General features: G+C 41.5%; 1 protein-coding gene across 2 annotated transcripts in view; it reads right to left on the reverse strand.

The window, feature by feature from the left end:
- The window catches only part of pacs1b (phosphofurin acidic cluster sorting protein 1b), a 60,683-nt gene that overhangs the window by 12,130 nt on the left and 27,978 nt on the right, over positions 1–20,575 (reverse strand). The window contains exons 2-11 of one of the 2 annotated variants that reach the window (XM_023396853.2): positions 15,629–15,716; positions 14,414–14,503; positions 12,537–12,662; positions 8,141–8,285; positions 7,924–8,015; positions 5,881–5,958; positions 3,422–3,481; positions 2,248–2,408; positions 1,292–1,385; positions 319–399 (exon numbers count right to left, since the gene is read on the reverse strand). In XM_023396853.2, coding sequence (XP_023252621.1) covers positions 319–399; positions 1,292–1,385; positions 2,248–2,408; positions 3,422–3,481; positions 5,881–5,958; positions 7,924–8,015; positions 8,141–8,285; positions 12,537–12,662; positions 14,414–14,503; positions 15,629–15,716 — 1,015 coding nt within the window. Of the gene's footprint in view, positions 1–318; positions 403–1,291; positions 1,386–2,247; positions 2,409–3,421; positions 3,482–5,880; positions 5,959–7,923; positions 8,016–8,140; positions 8,286–12,536; positions 12,663–14,413; positions 14,504–15,628; positions 15,717–20,575 lie in introns of both variants that reach the window. The other variant, XM_023396852.2, reaches the window with a different exon arrangement.

Genomic DNA, 20,575 nt, shown 5'->3' on the forward strand with positions numbered 1-20,575 from the left:
CACACACACACACACACACACACACACACACACACACACACACACACACACACACACACACACACAGTCCAAAGACAGACTGTCAGTGTCAAAGAAAGGAGATACTGACAATCCTAAAGCCATCGTCTCCGACACGTCTTCATTTTGTTTCCCCCTCTCTCCGTCTCTCAATCTGTCTCACTTACAGCACAGATGGCAGCGAATCCCCCTCAGATGGATATTAACAAAGATACCGACACACCATTAATTCACTTTTCTTATCACACACACACACACACACACACACACAAACTCAGACATGCATTATAAGAGTCGTACCAGTGTGTCTGTCTCAGACAGGGCCTCCTCCAGGTTGCGGCTGCGGGAGAGTTTCATCTTCTCTAAAGGAGGCTGCTCCCCCTGCTGGGAAAACAAGGGAGAGCCTCTCAGTCTACAGACTTAATGAGAGCCCATATTCAAAAACAAAAAGTCACTCTGCAGCCACAGTGTTCAGCTTTGAGGAAGAACATTATAACCAGTCTAAAACAAAACAAGGTAGTAGTTTTCTCTGGACCATATGAAGTATTTCAAAACCACTGACTAAAGCGAAAGCCGCCTTTTCTTCTAAAAAGATGTTTTTAGAAAGCGTGCAGACTGCAGTCACAACACTGCAGGTCTGTTTCAGTATTACCATGAAAGGGAGAACTGCAGCTGTTTGAATGCAGCAGAAGCATCCAGCGAAATCTATTCAGCTCGGTGAGGCTCAACACTTTTTATTGAGCAGATGGCGACTGCCACAGAGCTATTGGATTTCTGCTCCATTAAGGAAACGTTAGTCGCAAACTTTCCCGAAATTTCATATTCGCAACGGGCCCGCCCGCTGCGCTGATATTCATGAGCTTCATATTCTGGATATTTACTACATCGATGTGGAGTCTCATGTTGTTTTTCAATGGTGTATTATGACACTATTTCATGTTACTGTGTGATATTTATGCCACCGTTTTATCATTCTGCCACATGTCAACTGTGAGTGTGAAACACTTGTTGTTACTACTGTTAACACTTGTGTCAGGACAGTGCTGAATGAATTAAGTGAACGCATTATGACAGCATCAGAAATGATTACAGCAACATTTCACGTCGCATAAAATGTTTTCGATCGTATAAAATCTAAAATACATAAGAAAAAACAACATTATAGAAACTAAGGGAGGAAAATGTGCCTCCAAACAAACTGAATTAGTTACTTAGTGTCTCTACATATGTCTGTGAAGCTGCTGATGCTTCCTCATGAATCACAGTTACTCACTGGACTGAAAGTGTCTCGGCCCAAACTGCCTTTGCTGTTCAGACTGCCGATCTCCGTCTGCGAGCTCGACTGAGACATCCCCTCGAAGAATGGCCTGAACACACACAGCGACATAAGAAGACATTATTCAAATTGTGTGTGTTTTTTTAAATCATCTTTTTGTTCTTGATTTCTAAAACAAAAATATACTTACCTTGATGACAGGAAAACAGACAATGAGCCATTTATCATTAACGTATGAGTCACATTACGTTAATTTATATAGTGTAGCTCCTTCATTTATTACATGTCCACTACCTTCACCACTTGTAAAGACTGTCTTTCAAATAGTGCCTTTTGTGTAAAAGTGCTTTTGAGGCTACTGAAATCAAGAAAAAAAAATAGAAATAGAAAGAAGAGAGAAATAGATTGAGTAGTAACATAAATAAGGCATTTAAAAATGGTTTGAAACATCCTGAAAACAAGTTTTTCTGGGTCGTAACGAAGAGTTTTTAAATGTAAATATAAAATCAAATGCTTTCAGACGTCTTTTTAAACTAAAATCCTCAGCTGATTATAATTTCACTTCAGGAAACTGACTTTGCTTCTTAAACCTACACTTTAAAGAAATCTTAATTAATATAATATATAAGAAATGATATTTCTTTAAAAAAATTCTTGGACATTGGAGGGTTTTTTTTGTTTATATTTGCATTTTGACAAATTCAAAGTTGACTAACCAAATTCTGGCTCCTGTGACGCCTTAAACGTTTTACTGTAATGAGCAGTTTTCACCAGCAGATGGGGCTCTGAGGTGTCGATGGAGAAAAAGTGAGTCCAATCGGTTTTGTTGGAACCGAGAAACACACAGCACCAAATGTGTGTGTGGGTGAGGCAGCAAGTGTGTGTTTGTGCGTGTTTGGTGTAAGGTGGGTGTGCGGATACTATTATTATCATGTCTTTGCCGATGCTGTTACCTTAGCTTAGGTTTGGGTGTGCTGAGGATGCTGTCGGTCTCCTCCATCTCCGGCCCACTGTCGCTGGGGTTGTACATCTCCAGGCTGTCGTAGAGCTCGTCCAGGTCCTCCTCCACCTCCTGGATCTGCTCCCTGGACACGTGCTCCAGACCAAAACCAACCTGGAAGACACGCAGAGAAGACAAGGTGACCGATGGACACAAGGTGTCTTGTGCTTTTGTTCCCCATCTGTTCTGTTCACACATAAATGTTGCAAAAATATGTCGGGGAGAAATGTGTTGATCCCAGCATTTAATGCTAAACACAGCTGACTGTCAGTTCGTGCTGTTGACACGAGAATGTACCCACAAGGCTTTGCAAGTCTGAGATTTCACAGACGGTAAAAATGAAAAGAAGAGAGATGTTTACATGCCACAGTAACCTGTTTAGTTTCAGAGCCAAGTCAGGCGGTTCAGCAGACAGCGCATGTTTTAACCTGGATTCTGTAGCCCAGTTATGACACTTTCAATGCACCAAACTAAAACTGGATCAACATGATGTTCTTTGTGCATATAAACACACACACACACACACGTCACAGTAACAATACCAGATACTTATCTAATTAACATAAACGCAGGGCTCTGGCTCACACTAAGTCCTGGGGTGGCGTCGTTTTGTCAGCTGCTCAGTCTGTGGTCAAGAATGAACTCTGACCTTGAAAGATACACTACTTTTATTTATTTATTTTTTTTAAGTCTAAATACAGACACGCAGAAGACAACCAGCCAGCAAGAGAAATACACACATACATTTACATATGCAAAGAGACTCAAATGCACAAGTGTGAGCTCAATCACAAGCACATACACACATTAAAGACACATTTCTGTTCTATTTTAATCTATGGTGTTTAGTGTTGTCTTTTTCTTATTTTTCTTTCTTTTTTTTGAGCTTCCAGCTGAATCTCAGTTGTTCTGCCACATCTCTCCCACACACCTCTCTGTGTTTTCAAAGCTCAACTGAAATACGTGTTGACTTCAGCAACACCTCTGAAGCAAATACACCCTCTGAACCCTGCGCATGAAGTAGAAGTGCAGATGTGTAGATATCGGGAGGGGAGAGAGGCCATGGGGGGAGGAAGAGGAGGAGGAGGAGGAGGAGGAGGAGGAGGGGAGAGGAATGTGGCGCCTACCTCATCAGTGACTTTAAACCTTTTCAGCAGGGCGACAAACTTCTGCTTGATGTTGGGTTGCTGTGGAGAAAGAAGACGGGGGGGGGAGAAAATGGAGGACAACGTGAGAGATGAATGTTCATATCCCTGAGTCAGTGAGTGTGTGTGTGTGTGTGTGTGTGTGTGAGTGTGTGTGTGTGTGTGTGAGTGTGTGAGAGTGTGTGTGTGTGTGTGTGTGTGCGCGCGAGGGAGAGGAGATGCGCGGCATAGAAAGAGATGACAGGAGCGAGATATATCGGTAATTTCTGAGCTCTCTTTTCACGCTTGATGACTCAAAACAACAACAGTTAATGGATTCAGCGTCTGGACATATTTCTGCATGTCACATAAAGTTAAAGTGTTACCCATGCAGATATCTCTGTGCAGGCTGGGGCTGTGAATGCATCTTGTGCTATTAAAATGGAATATGTTATTCGGGATATCAAGTCCACAAGCAGATGTTTGCCTGAATAAGCACAAAAGATTTGTTTTTTCGCATAACAAGATGAGTAATGTGAAAAGGAAGGTATAGTGAATGTAAAATCTATCAGCAGCTCAAGGTTTTTTCTCTTAGCTTGGTGGTTCAAGATTCATTTACTGTGCATGACATTTGCAAAAAAGACTGGAAAAGAAGACTGCGAGCCAGAGCTGTTTTATTCTATAAATCGGATCTTCAACTGCATGAATTATTTGAAGCAGTTATAAAACTTTATTTAAATCTGCAAAAACTGATGTTGCACTTAAGAGAAAGCAGTTGCTTATCATTCATTTGGAGTCATGTTTCTGGCCACCTGATGAATCCAAGTCCAATATTCATTGATTTTCCGCTCTGTTTTTGGTCTCCACCGACTCCTGAGGGAAATAACTTGGCTGAGCAGGTAGTGCTGAGGTAGCGGAGGGGAGCTGCAGATTCAGGTGATATTTCCCTGTAGCATCACACTGTCACATTGTTTGAAAATACTGATTACAGCCATTTTAAGTTTATAATCATCATAGTTTTTCCAATATTTCTTTTTACCTTGACTTACAACTATGTCATATGAATATAATTACAGTGTAGTTCACTGTGGACTCCATCTCTATTCACATTAAAATCCTCGCTGCATTACGATAAGATGACTTGCAAATGTGGCCGATCAAAGTGGCCTTTACTAATTTTTCCCAGAGACAAAGTTCACGCGGATCCTGATTGTTGTTGACAGAATGATACTTCATAATCGGACGTCACCATTTTTCCTGTGCGTGCAGGAGAAAGCTTGGGAAGTAAAAGGGCAAATGTGTGTAAAAAGTAGATGACAAACCTCATTATTTTCCATTTTTTACTTTACTTGCATAAATTAGAGACATCAGAATGTTTTTTTTTAATCAAAAGTGGCAGAAAAGCAGATTTAGGAAGAAAAACAAGAAACAAGAGATTTGCAGTGCGAACACTGTAGTTCATCCGTACTTATTTAAAGGGACTCTGGTGTACAATTAAAAGCTCATTTCTCTCCAGTTTTTCTCTTCACCCTCGATCACCTGAATGTTTCACTGGATTGAACAGCGTCTTTTTGATGAAGGTAGACTCGGTGTTATAATGTTGTAATCGTGTTTGATTGTGTATATATGATCGTGGGTGTGTTTTTCTACTCCAGAAATGATAGCTGCGTGTGTGTGTGTGTGTGTTGTCCACAGGCAGTGGTGTTGGGGAGCAGCAGTGACAGTCTCACTGAGACCTCCACAGGAGCGCTCCATTAATAACCTGCTGAGACAAATGCCTGCTGCTACATTCACTCACACACACACACACACACGCACGCACACACACACGCACACACACACACACACACACACACACACACACACACACACACACACACACACACACACACACACACACACACACACATTCCAAATACACTGCTTACCTTCTGTCACATTGCAGGTCCACTGTAATTTTCATGGTTACAGAGAATTCTGTGTATTAATCTGTGTCCCTGCAGAGTCTTGTATATGTTTGTGTGTGTGTGTGTGTCTGTGTGTCCATGCATCCCAGGATGTGGTTAGTGTTATTGCGGGTCATTGTGTGTCTCAATGTTTTCTCCCCAGAAAATTGGCCTGAGTTACATGCATCAAGAGTGAGAGGGAGAAAATGGATTTATAGAGAAACCAGCAACAGAGAAGGGAGCGAGCGAGCGAGAGCGGGAATCACATGGGGGGGGGGGGTTTGAATGAGGTGAGGCAAGAGCGAGATGAGGGGGAGGGTTGGGGAGTCCAGTCAAATCAAATTTATTTGAAAGGGCTTTTTCACGAAGCTGGTTTGCCGCAAATTGCTTTACAGGAATAACAAGCAGGTTGAGAGAGAGAGAGAGAGAGAGAGAGAGAGAGAGAGAGAGAGAGAGAGCGAGAGAGAGAGATCAGGATGGATGAATGACGTGAGGCGAAAGAGGTGTTTCTCTTACTCTAGTGATGGCGGCATTGGAGGGCAGCTTACGCCTCGGCTTCTTCTTCCTCACCTCGTCTTCTTCATCATATAGATACTGTGAGAGAGAGAGAGAGACAGACAGACATAGAGAGAGAGAGAGAGAGAGAGAGAGAGAGACAGACAGACATAGAGAGAGAGAGAGAGAGAGAGAGAGAGAGATAGAGAGAGAGAGAGAGAGAGAGGAAGTGGAGAACATAAAGAGAGAGGTGTTTCAAACAGTGTTTTGAAGGTTAGTTCTGGGTTATTAACATGTACGTTTTAAAGGACAAGGCTAGCAATAGTCTTTTTGTTGTAAACAAACCCACTGAAAACCCACAATGAAAAGATCTGACTAACAAATATTGTCTGTGAGCTTCCACTTTCCAAAACCTGCACTTGATGACATGTCCACTATCTTTTCCACACACAGTTTACTGTCCTGCTTCTGTACATACCCACTAATGCAAATGTGTATTAAACCGCAGCTTAAAATAGTCCCCAACAAATGCGTTAATTCATCCAGTTTGAGTTCAGTCTGCTAAGAACTACATTACCCTACAGGGTCTTTTTCTTCTTTAAAATTGAAGCTACATTTGTGTGAATCATCTTGAAAGACTTATATCTTTATTAGATCTGAGGCACCGCAGACAAGTTAGAGAAGTCCGGACGTAGAGAGACTCAGACGAACCGCATCATTAGGTTTGGTCTTTTCATTATTGAAAACGTATAACAACATCAGCCTTATTCTTTAATTTCATAGCTTTGGACATCGTTTCTTTTGGTGCTATGATAACCATGTGGCTCTTTGAAGTCATCACTGAGGTGTGGCGACACTGCAGCAACAAAAGGCAAGAGTGCCAAGAAACATTAGCAGTTAGCCGGTTACACAAGTTGTTTACAAGTCGACTGTTTCAGTTTAGTTTGAGGTAAATCCAAAAGTCAATGCACAAAATGTTGGTAATAATCATTCACTGCAAAACACACTGCTGCAAGTGCGGGGGCGTTAAGTTTTAGTAATTTTAAAGCAGCTATCTTAGTGACTACAGTGTTATCATCACCAACAGAAACATGATCCAAGTCGTAAAGAACTGAGCACCAGCGGTGACCCGTCTCCCTCCATCCTCTCTCAGCTCACTGCCTCAGTCCTGCAGTCAGTCTCCTCACACCTTTCCCACTGCCCAGCTCCCTCTTTATTCTCCTTCCTGCCGCTCAGCTTCCCTCCATCCCTCCTTTCAGCCTCTTCAATCCGGCCTCCAAAGCCTTGTTGCTCCCTTCTTATCTCTCTCTGCTGCCTGTTTGCTCCTTTCACTCTCGCCTCCAATCTCTCGCACCGATGGGCGCCTATTCCCCCTCGCATCCCCAGAGCCCTGTCACTTTCACTCTCATAATCCGAGAGAGAGAAGGTAACACACACACACACACACACCCACACGCGCGCACAAACACAAGCTCTCGACTGATGCTCACACCAATTTGTTTGTGAACTTTGTCGCCTGTTCTTTCCAGTTCTGTAGCAGAAGTGAATGAAGAAGAAAATGGGACAAAACTCAGAATGCAGCTCGTTTCTCTGGCTGCTTTCTCTCTGCTCTAATAACCTATTGTACATCATGTACATGGGGAGAACATTTTCCCATGGACCAATTATGTTCAGTAAAGTATATATAATGTTTTATATTGTGTATTAATCAAAATGGATAGAACTTGATTTGACACATTTTGATACTTTACGAAGCTTTAAACGCAGATAATTTATGATCTGTGTTGCTTGAATGGTTTTAGCACCGTAAATCACAGTGTAAAACCACTGAAAACACAATATTAATTTATGACATCATAAAATAAATGACCATATTTAGCAAAAAAACAAGCAAAGCAAATGCTAGCACAGAGCTACCTTAAGCCATAGATCACAGGGCATTTTCAGGACGAATCTTTATTTATTTCTTCCTACGTTGACGAAGTGACTCATGAAGGTGAGAGTTACCATGAGATTAATCAAGTACTAAAATCATCGTTCGTTACAGCCCTGATTCAAACACACCTGCCCGTGAATGGGATCATCACTGCCCTCCTGTTCAGACGAGTAGCTCTCCTCCTCTTCCTCAGAGTAGTTGTCAATGTCAGGGGAGCGATCTGCAGAGACAGAAGCATAAGACAAACCATGTCATCGGGACAGTCTGACAGAAGCACAGACACAGAGAGAGAGAGAGAGAGAGAGAGAGAGAGAGACAGAAGTGGTGGAAAGGTGACATGCTTACCGGACATTTTGGCTTTGGGCCCCTCGTGGTCGATGGGCTGGCTGGACAGGGAGTAGACTCTGACCTCAGCGACGGGCACCGAGGCGTCCTTCAGCTGGCTGTGCAGCCCCAGGACCTGGGCGCCTTCACTGGGATGCTGCATCACCTGGAAGAAGGAAAAAAATTCGGCTGTAGTTTTTATTCTGTTTATCCAGAGAGCCCAGGGCTTTAAGAAGCTCAGGCCAACATGTGAACATAGTCATCTGGTGGCAGCATAAAGTTAAATATGATAATGTTTTTGTCTGAATGGTAATTTCGCATAATTTGCTTTTATTTCATTGAGTCATGAGGAAAAAAATATAATGGCGGCCAATGCAAGGCAGCCTTTAAAACCAGGAAAAGACAATAGTTAAGGTATATCATGATATCAAGCATCCTAGATATTAACTAGTCTCATATCATGATAGAAGCATTTTTCATTACCTACCTCTACACGAGTACATAAAAAGATCTGTTGAGAATAAGGAGGCATTCTGTGTCATGTAAGGATGTGCCCACACTGTATGTGGTTTGAATAAAATCCTGTCGTTGCTGAAAAGCAACTGCTCTCTCGGATGAGATGCATCATTTTAATCATGGTCTGTCTATACACACAGCGGGGAATAAACAGCGGACGACACATGATTAAAATAGCGTCACAGGAAGAGGAGAAAGAGGAGCGGAGTCAGACCAGAGAGACTGAAGGCTCTGCAGACAGAGACATACAGAGAGAGACAGGTTAGACAGCAGCAGGAGAAGAAATGAGGGCAGACAAGGAGCAGATGTCGAGGAGAGGATGATAACAGAACAAGGAGGCAAAAAAGAAAAAAAAAAGAAGGAGGCTGAAGAAGATAAACAAAAATAGCAGTCAGGGATTAACATAATCAAAGACCGACGACGACAACGGATAAAACGCGAACATGTGTGGCAGCAAAAAAATCGTTTTGGCTCTGCGGCTGCAGCAAACAGCAGCGTCACGTCTCTCCTGCGTGTGTGTGTGTGTGTGTGTGTGTGTGTTTGTGAGAGTGTGTTTGTGTATCTAAATGAATGACACCCAGCCTCTCTCAGCAAGTCTGGTCACACTCACGGAGTTAATGAAGTCTGAGCAGCTTATTATGGAGACAGCCTTAGCCACACATTAAGGAGAGACAATAGTGCTATACATCCATTCAGCTGGATGAGGTTCAGCTAACCTGCTGCACATGATTCGAGCGGCAGCTTTCTAAAAGCTCCTGCAGCTGCTAATTTCAACCATTTTCCAGTCAGAGAGACAATTATGCAAATCTGACAAGGCAAATATCACGAAGATGCAATGTGCATATTCATGAGAAACTGCTTTAATTTGACTTTTTTTTCTCTATTGCCGATTTTATCCATGAAGAGACTAAATCCACTGACGGATTTACTCCAGGTTCATGTCCTGAAACCCTGCGACAGCTTTTTAAAATTCATTTTAAAAAGGGCTAAACTACTGCTACTGCCATGACTAATGTGATGCATCACGTCGAACAGCAAGCAGTGAATTCCTTCCTAAAATATACTTTTATCACACGGATAATTACGGCTTTTAAATGGGACTATTTTCTCTCTCCATTACTGCACAGCATTAGGTGCTCCGCGTGGCAGAGAAGCAGCAGCAAGAAGTTATGCAAATCTAGTTAAATGGAAAAACAAAAAAATTACATGATGTTGCATTATTAAATCATGTCAGGGAGTGTGAGACTGCAAGAGAGACAAACAGGCAGCACAAGCCTCTGATTACTGAAGACTTATGAGTGCTGGTTACATAAACAATGAAGTGCTATTGCTTTAACGTCTCACTGAATTAGAAATGACTTATCGGAAAAGCAGAAGCAACCAGACAAAAACATTTTAAACCTTATCATTTTCATCTAATCTCACCAACTTCTACTTCTTGTAAAATAATGGACTTTTAGTGGTGATATCATGGGGCACTTAAAAATAACAACTAGAAATAACATCCGCTCCTTTAACAACCTCCCTCCAGTGACATCACAGGAAACCTGTGACTTTAAGTGACACAATTTGTTGTGGAGTTCACAGTCTATACTGTGTGTATTAGCAACGCTTTAAAGCTGCCACACTATGGAACTTTTGAAAGAAGAAAAACACGTCTCTTACGGGTGAAAGGTGCAATTCATAATTGTTCAACTAAATACGCTCAGGGGTTTTGCTGCTACAGAATTATTTATTCTTGTTTAGTGCGGCTAATGTTATCTAACTGTAGACAGATTCTGAGGAATTTTCTCTCGTTTTTTTTTTTTCATCATATATGATGCTAAATGAAATTCTTGTCTGGTTTCGGACCACTGCAGAAAGAGAAAAGAATGACTGATAACAAAAACAAATTCAGTTTTATACTACATTTTAGGATGTCGAACATAAATGTGATGGAAGATTTTCAAGGTTTCACTTTGATAACATCTCAAATTTACAGGCAAAGGGGGTTCAACAGTTCATCCTCGCAGTCCCTGCTGGGTCAGTGGAAACTACCTGTCATATTAAAGAAACACAACGCCTTCAAAATGACATTTCTTTGCGACTTCGAATGAGAATGTACCAACTGAAAATCCGAGTGTGTCCCCTTTAGCATATTATTTTTCTGACACACACAGACACACACACACACACACACAGAGCTCCAGGCAGAATATGCAAACACTTTGTTTCGCTGTGGCTGCCAAGGAAATGAGTCTGAAGCTTTTGGTGCGAATGAGTCTGCATTTGTGTCCTTTGCCCTCTGTGAGGCACTTTGCAGCCAACCTGTCTGTGGAAACAGACCTCATGAATAAAATTTGACTTTACTTTACATGCAGGGACAGCCTTAGACGGCCAGAAGGCATCACCAAACTGCGGCACACTATTTTAGATAAAGAAGCCTTTTCATCAGGACTGGCATTTTGCCTTAGGGTTGTACTATACCAGCTTATTCTACAATTGGATTTTGTTTCATTTGCTTCTGATAAGAGACTCAACTAACTGTCGTTCCCGAAACCAAACCTGCCTCTTGATGAACTCTGTGTGTTCATCTCTGTGTTTATGTCTTTTTCTCTTCGTAAAGCGTTTTGCGGTGAGGTGTGTTATTCTGTAAATAATTACGACTTCACTCACAGACCAATCCTATGAAAGCCACCACGTGAGAGCCACCGCGTGCACGGCCAAGTACGCTAACACACACAGACCATGAATCACAACCCTTTTAAAACGGCTTCTTATTGTGGGAGACAGAGAATGCAAGAAGCTTTTGGCAGAAGAGACTGAAATTTAATGGGATGTTTGATTTATGGTGCCATTTATGGTGGCGGAGAAGAGAACGCTAGGCCAAAGATCAAAATCCGAGTTTGATTTTAAAGTGCACTCGCTTGAAATGAGTTTAGATGAAGGTTAGCGCTAAATAAGTTTCAAAAGGCAACCGCTGTGAATTAAATTCTCTGAATGATGGAGGAAATGTGGAAGGACAGATCTGCATGAGAAGCAGCGTGAGAGAAGATATTAGGCCGTGACGACACTTAGTGAAATGAAGTTAAACTCAGATTGGAAGGAAGCAGGAGGCAGAGGCTGCATGTTCAGGGAAATGAGCCTGGGACCGGTAGTTTGTTGGGTCAACAGCTCAGATCAGCAGGGACATTTGTCCGGCTGAAGAGGATGAGACTCCGCTGACTCAACAACTCACAGCTGACGTGCCCTCAGATACGCAGCTTAACCTCCATCTGCTGCTGTGGAGGTGTTCGCTGCTTAAAATACACTAAAATCTTCCGGGGGGAGTTGTAACAAGGAGCTTTGTGTTGGATGTATGAAGCCTTTCCTCCATCTCTCCTGCAAACGTCAATGAGTCCATTCGTTTGGACAACACTTTAAAGTGCAGTCACTCTGTGCTGTGTTGTTTCATGCTGCTTTTTGTTGTTAGTTTTTTTTTTTTTTTTTTACAGCAGCAGATTAATTCAAGCCCATTTTCGATTGGAGATGGTGTCTGCATGAATCCAAAATTTTTGTTTGCAGCTGCAACGAGACGCTGTTCATCGTTACAGCAAATTACATCCTCTTGAAACAAAGACAGGAAGTCAAGATTCTCATTTCAGCTTCTCAGTTGTGAGTATTTGCTCATTTTTGTTCAGCTTATGTCACAGTAAACTGAATATTTATGAGTTTTAAACTGTTGAAATTGTGATGGGTAATTTTCCATAACTTTTATAGACTAAACATTTTATCGATTAAACTGACGAGCTAATAAAAATAAAATAATCATTGTAGACCCTAGTCGAGTTAAAAAACAAATGTTAGACTTTGTGCTTCAGGTGTTATTTTTTAAATTCAATTTACTGTATTTACTGTTATTTCTAATAATAAGTTGTGATACCTCGGCCATGTTGATGAGGCCCAGGGCCAGCGTCTTGTATCCCAGGATGGTGCGGTTCTTGTATCGCTTCCGCCGCTGCAGCATGATCTGAAGCTTGTTGGCGTCCCTCTTGAGGAAGTGTGGATACTGCAGGTGCAAACAACACAGAAATACATACGTTAGAAAACCCAGCCAGAGGCAAAAATAGCTCACAGGTGGGTGACTCACTTGCGAGATGGGCTCAGAGCGATGAAGCGAAGACATTTGATTCCCAGGTCAGAATAATTGGGTCAACCTAACTGGCTCGTTGCATAAGGCATTCACACCCGCTGACCCGTCTCTGGCGTCCTGAAGTGTCGAACCACTTAGTCTCATCCGAACTATGACATAAGCCATTCATTAAGGATCTCACCGGCTGCGCTATAAATGGAACAAAACCAACTCCTGTAACATTGTTCAAAGACACGAAATCACTCCGCTGCTCGGTTTTAATAGGCTTCCTCTCCGCAGTGCTGCTGCTGTCGAAACTTTAATGTATAATATATAGCGTCTGGCTCAGTGCACCGGTAAAATCCAGAGAGAGAAACTCCCTGACCTTTTAGAAACATGGAAATTGGAAACGATGATTTAGAGCAGAGAAAACTCTCCTGGGAATTACATTCACCGTGCTCAGGCTGAATGCACAGAGAGAGTGAATGTTAGACGCTGTATGTGAGCAGCGCTGATGTATGCAGAGGTCTTTAGTGCGCGCAGCATCTCCGCACATGTGTGACAAAGACGAAGCCTTTCACGTGTTTCTGAGCAAAAGCAAATCAGTAGATACCGATTTGGTTCAACACGGTTTGTGACAGAAACGGAGGCTTCACACAAAATAAATCCAACTGCATAAAAACTGCATAACGTACAAAAACTCATGAATATAGTCCGTCCAAGATCTAAGGGCATTTTTGTTTGATTATTGTGACTGAGAATGAATTTTAATGGCTTGTGATAATAAATATTCTTAGTCACTTCACGATAAATTGCATTAATATATTCAATAATGGAAATGAACTATGAAAAGTTATGACTTTTCCCTGGCTGTATGGTCCATCACAAGGTTGACATTTGTGTTTATGGACCCTGAATCAGGTGTTCAAGGTGTGTCATGTTGTGTTGCCAACCATGTACAAAAACAAGCAACACCTGTACAAGCACTAAGAGAAGAAAACCTTCAACTGTGATGACGAGCAAGTTTGTTTGTAAAGAAACAAAGCATCATATTTATTTGACCTTTGCCCCTAGCGTTTATGAAATGGATTCTTCTGTAGCAGAAAACAGCAGTGATGAAACTGACTTGCTTTCTTCTAGTTTGACTCTCAGTTTTTTGCACAAGATTTAATTTGGATTGTTTTTTTAAAAATACGTTCTTGCAAATATTGCAGATTGACTTTTGTGTTTCTTTATTTTTTTAGTTCAGAAAATGACCAATTCCTGGATGGACTGGGCAAAGCTTTTTTTTTGGTGGTGGTGGTGGGGTTTCATCTGCTCCTTTGCAAACAGAACTTTTTATTCTCTAAATATTTTATCACCCTCACTGTTCACAGAGAATAATTCCACCTCTGATCAGAGCTGTGCATCACATATGGTGGCCCCTGTGATCTTCTACAAAAAAGCAGGTACATGACACCTGCCCCCAAAATTTTTACATATTTCAGCTCGACATCAAAACTTAATTTATCTGTTTTTTTTTTTTTTAGAGCTAGAGAATGCGTTGATGTGGGTACTGATGCATCAAAGACATCAAAGCTTATTATTTTTGTCCATTTCTGTTGGAAGTACAAAAACACCACGAGAGCAAAGTTTTTGTCTGCTTTTGACTGACGGGCACCTGACCTCTCTGAACCTTTTGTCTTTACCTGCAGGGAGAAGGTGAGCTGCAGGTCAGTCTCTGTCAGACCCGCTGCGGACAGCAGGATCTCGTTGGAGCGCAGGATTCGCTTGGAGCCCTGAGGAGGCGACAGGAGGAGGAGGAGAGACGGAGACAAAAGACAGAGCATCATGAGAGCCAAGAAACTCTCATCAACCACATGCAGTGAGAGGAGTGAGGTAACAAAGGAGGATGAAAAAGGAGATGAAACTGACTGATACGAGGGAGCAGAAAGGGAAGACTGAGCAAGTGGAAGAAGAAATGAAACAGCTTAAAGTGTCTCATGTCCCAGAAACAGAGAATTTACTGGTTAAAAAAAAAAAATGGAGATCATAAACACTGAAAACAACTGGGGAGTGGAGAAACAACATTAAAAATTTAACCATCTTAAACTGTTTATTAAAAATAATAATTATAAACTATCAATTTAGGACCAGGTGGAGAAAACAGCAGCAAGAAAACGGATTCAGAAATTTGAATTCGGACACAAATCAGAGACAAAGAAGAGTGTATATATATATATATATATATATATATATATATATATATATGAACAACATCACTGCACTGGATATTCTGAGGAAACAACATTTAACTTAATACTTAAAGAAAGATGGAAACATCTCCGAATCTCTCAAGAATACGGGGAGAGTAATTTACTGTACACGCAACTGTGGAGAAGTGGCAGACAGTGTTTTTGGCTGTAAAGGAAGAGAGGGAAGTGTGTGTCCACATCCAATAACCTGACTCAACAAAACAACGACCAACAAAACAGAAATAGAAAACAAAAAAGTGCTAAGTTTGTGGTTTATTCAGCAGCATTTCAACATCCACTGGTCTATCGGTTTGGCAAACTCAGTCAAAGTGAAATTCAAGTCTTTAAGTCCTAAAATACGATTTTGCTGATTAAAGCTAAAGAAATAATTGTTGAATTAAAGCTGAGTCTGATTTAAATGATCAACTATGTCACCAGCAAGACTTTTATTTATTTCCAGGAGAGTTTCATCAGACGTTACAAACATTAATTAAATAATCGTACATTCAGCTGGAACTGCTTTTTTATATCATGAAAACTAAAATCTATTTGCGGTTGACTTCAATTATGTTCTTAACTAATCCTGTCATTTTTGTTTGCCTTCAAATTCAGACTTAGCAACAAACAGTTTTAGCAGTTAGGGATCGTTTTGTACGTTTAGTCTCGTACCTGCAGTTTGACGGCGATCACCACCGAGGTGAGATCTTTATCCAGCTCCTTCAGCATGATCAGCTTCTTCAGAGTCAGATTGAACAGCCTGTGGAAAACACACAATAAGACTGAAATTAGATTTATTGTTCATTAGCCGTCTCTTCACACTACAAGCGACATGATCAACAAGTCATCAGAGATCCATCCGTTCTTTATATCGAGCTGAGCGGATCAACGTATGGACAGTTTACAAGCCAAGATTACATTCATCAAATCAACACCTGTCAATATTTCTCTGCTTCTTTTCCCTTCTTATATAAATCCCTGTGATAAACATTAGTTCCACCTGGAAAAATGCAAAATGGATGAGAAGCTGTCGACATGTAGCAAGAGCTTCCCAGTGAAACATTTGCAATTCATCTCCAAAACAAAGCTTGGATTGACGATAAGCTCTGAAAACATTTTTTTTTTTTAATTTCTTGTGTTAATTTTTGATTCATGATGCCTAAACAGAGCTTAGCTGGGCGCTTACTGTGAATCATGTGAATGAAACTGCATGAAAACAATTTAAAAGCATAAAAGGCATCAAAACTTTGTAGACCTGTATATCTTTTGTTCCATATGATCAGAACGTAACAGACAAAAACAAGATATTAGGGAGCCAATATGAGACTAATGTCCTTTTGTACTGTCCTTGAAAAATAAAAGTGGATCAGTCACATCGGGCTGAAACCCTATCCATGTAAAATGGTCAGAATCGGGAACGATACTGATCCAGTGGCTCAAACTATGAAAAATATATTTGAAATCCACCATTTTAATTAAAAAACAGGTACGCAAGTGAAATATACAAGGGCATCCTGGAGCAAATGTGGACATGATGGTGTGAGTCTTAAAACCTTGTAATCCTGGTAATCTGTCATCCGCCTCCTGCTCCATCTTTACTTTGTATAAAAAGTTTAGTGCAGCTTTGTGTTTTGTTGGATGACAAGCTGTTAAAAAAAGAAATTCAATTCAGCCCACGATGGGACTGAAAATGGTTTGCTATTTTTGTAAGTGTCATCAGTGCGAAAACACACACAAACAGAATTATGTTGGATTTCTTCCATTTGACAGTCATTGAAAAAACAAGAGATTGTGCAGGTACAACTTGTGTCTCGGCCACAGGTTTCCTAATGTTTAAAACACACAAAAAAAGCAACACTACGCAGACATAAGGCGCGCACACACAGAGACAGGAACGCTTAAAGTGTTCAAAAACACAGAGACGTACAAGACCAGAAGCACTTAAAGAACTGAAATGGATTCAGAGAAAAGACACACACCCCAAACCCAAACAGCAGCTGTGCAGCCAGGGGGGTCAGTCTGTTCAATAATTCATCTCCAGGGCTTCAGAGACAGAAAGTGAACCACCAAAATAGAGCTGCCGGCTGGGGGGGAGTCAAGAGGAGATAGGGAGAAAACAAAGGAAAAAACAAACCAAAAAAAAAAAAAAAAAAAAAATAGACATTATGTCAAAGAATGATACACAGGAAAAAGGCCAAGTCAGGCAGGCTGACAAAGGACCAGAGAGACAAAAGAGAAGGAAAAGACAGGGAGGGAAGACAGAAGAAGAAAAAAAGATGTAGAGATAGGAATGAATACAAAGAGGAGGAAACAACAAGCAGTCAAACAAAGAGGAGAGAAGAGAGGGAGGGAGAAAAGAGACATGAAAATTGAGGGAGACATCAACAGAGAGAATAGAGATGTGGGGATGACAGTGGCAGACACAATGTGTTGACAGAGGAGAGATGTGAACTGTCTGACATTAGAATATAAAAAAAAAAAAAGAAAAAGGTGGGTGTTTTTCCAGGACACGTAGAACAAGGGATACACAGGTCAAATTGTTGGTTCCAGCTTCTCAAATGTGACGATTTGTATATGCACTCACATAATAATCCTTTTTAATATGATTAGAGTGACTACAAAATATCAACCAACAGTCTCTGATGAAAAGACTCACCCGAAAAGCCCACAGCCAAGACAAGGACAGGGGGTTATATGATGACATCTAGACACAAGTGCTGATACACAGACACACTCCAGCTTCCAATGCAACCTCTAATGGCGACTGGAAAGATTAAAGGCAGCCAGAGTGGACAGAAAAATTGCAGCCCCTGATCCAAACACACCTCTCCCCCCTCAGCTCCCTCTCATCTCACCTGAGCCCGCCTCCAAATCCACCCCACTTACTGCCTTTCATCTTTCTTTCAGCGCTCGCATCCCAACACTGAAATGGACAAGTCCCCCCCCCCCCCCCCCCCGACTACTGATGCAACCAGTGAAAAAACTCGGCGACAAACACCGAGGGCCCTTCTCCTCAAAGCCCAAGGCTTTCCAGCACAAGATCAAAGTGGCCAGGAGAGGTTAAACCTATGAATAAAAACAAATCAATTTTTTTTTTCTCTCTCTGATAGAGGAGAGAGCAGCTAAGTGCAGCTTCTGCTTTCACTTGCTGGAGCCGAGTGGAATGAGTCAAGATGGAGAGGGGGGCCGGGTGCCAGGGGTCGATTTGGGACGGGACCGAAGCACCTGAGGAAAACCATTATGGAGGCAGGGGGTGACGGCGGGAGGGAGAGGGGACACTCAGACCGAAAGATATAAGCACAGGAAGATAAAAACAGAGAACCGGGCGACTTTTGAACTGTCGCATTTCTAAATCAAGATCACATCTCCTGCTGTTTGAAGGTAAAAAGCTTTTGTTGTTGTTGTTTGCGACTAAATAAATAAATCTATTCCGTAGTTTCTGGAGGAAAAAGTTTCCACTCGTCAGAGAAGAAGCTAAATTTCAGCCACACCAGCTTATTTGAACTACTGCTTAAAGCAACTTACATACAGCAGCTACACTCTGGTATTAACACACAGTGTGTTACATGGTTTATACTAAAACGTGAACAGAAGTCCATCTGTTATTTCAGTGGGGCAGTTTGATGCGGTTTGTATGATGTCAGTCTCTTTTATTACATCATTTGGCTTTATCTGCTCAGTAGCTCGTTTTCCCTCCCAGGGTGGGATCGATCAGGAAGTTGACGAGACATTCACTGCTCATGACACCGCTGGGGCCTTCGTCATCGGACGTCGTGGCTGAGGGTTATGGCTGTTGGAGGGTCCTAAAACTCCTCGAACGTAGGGTGCTGAATCCACGCAGAGTCAGGGCTGCAGAGATGCTAAAAAAAAAAATCGAAGCATGACCTCTTGATTTACCGCAGCTATGAGGTGTAGTAAACAACTGTCCGGTGGGTCATTACTTGCATGATGTAGCGACTGAACGGATTCAAAAATTTCCCATGAGATAAACTTACAGTAAATAACCAGACAGTACTTCATTGTTACTCAGTAAATGGATGCGAGTACCAGTGGGATTTCTGCAGAAGTCTACTTCTGCAAAGGCTGAAACACAAGCCGTCCATTAAAGCTTCATGCAGGAATTCACTTTTCTTCTCTTCCACTATCAGGTTAAGGATCAAACATCTCTTTACCAAAGGAAACAGCTGACAACAGAAGCAACACAAGCAACGCGAAGAAAACCTTTTCATGAGTAACGCGTAGAAAGATGAAGGATGGAGACGATAGACTACCATGGTCCTTAGGTGCTGTTTTTATTAATTCTCTGACACTTCTCATGCAGGGAACTACCAGGGGCACCTTGGCTACCAACCACTGTACCCGCTGTAAATCTCTCTGGATGAGACTATCAGCCCAGTGCTTAAAAAAAAAAATCCACACAGCTCCAGCATTGTCTCCCACACAGTTGCAGTACTTATCATCATAGCTGACGAGGGGAATCACATGGTAAAGGTCAAAACAGTCCGCCTGCCACGGACGCTTCCTCTCCAGTCCAGTTCTCACTCCTCTGTCCTGTCTCCTCGACAGCCTGTCACTGCACCTCGACAGTCGCTACGCATTATTATCAGTCTGAACAAAAGGACGGAGACGAGCAGGAGAGGATTCAAAAGGAAAATAAAACGGGTGTAGGACAGTAAGGTTAGGGTTAGGCTGGTACAGTAACTGGGAGGATTTCATTGTGCAGCAAAGAATGGAAACATGTGAAGCACAGCATTGTCTTTCTTGCACAAATAATTACAAATCTGGTTCCACACCACAACAGCTGGGATATAATTATAGGCTGCAAAGCACAATGGAAAGAACAACAAACCTATTTGTCTTTTAGTGAGTCTAGCTAAACCAGGATTTGGATTCATTCCTACTGGGACAAAACTCCCTTTGGGCTCAAATATGATATTAGCATTCCTGTTTGAAGAAATAATGCCAATAGAACGGCTTTATTTATTCATCTAGTGAATGTCAAAAAAGCATTTCTGCAGCTATATCCACAGTAGAGGAAAAGAGGCATATAATAACAGAGAAGATACATGTGTTTTTAAGTGTTGTACAAAAGGAAGTTGAGAGTTCAAAGCTGAGTTTTGAGTGGAGTATGAAGTGGAGTGGATATAAGCAGGGCTGCAACTATTAGCTTAATTATTTATCAGATTATATGCTTGGTTAATCATCTTGGTCTATGTGTCTGAAAACACTTAAAGATCACAATCACAATTTTCTCTTAAAGCCCAGTGTGACATCATCAAATCGCTCGTCTTGTCTAATCACATATTATTACATCAGACAGAGAAAAGCAACAAATCCTCACAAGTGTACTGATTGTCAATCTACAGATGCAATTAATTGAATAAGTGTTTCTGGCAAAATTACATATTAGGGGGGATATGACAGTATAAAGCTGGTGCAATTCTTCATTTTTCATATTGTCAACAAATCCCATAGAAAGACTAAAACCAACAATGTGTTAGTCTGTGTCTTAGAGGTCTCTGACATCCTGATGCTACCTGTGGCACTCGGCCCCGCCCATTTATTCCTACTTAAATCCTAAAGCTTTAAAAATAAATTTATATATAAAGAGAGAGAGAG

This window comes from Seriola lalandi, unplaced genomic scaffold (genome assembly GCF_002814215.2).
Source record: "Seriola lalandi dorsalis isolate HSWRI2012SDOR001 ecotype SW California unplaced genomic scaffold, Sedor1 jcf7180002054983, whole genome shotgun sequence".
NCBI classification, from domain to species: domain Eukaryota; kingdom Metazoa; phylum Chordata; class Actinopteri; order Carangiformes; family Carangidae; genus Seriola; species Seriola lalandi.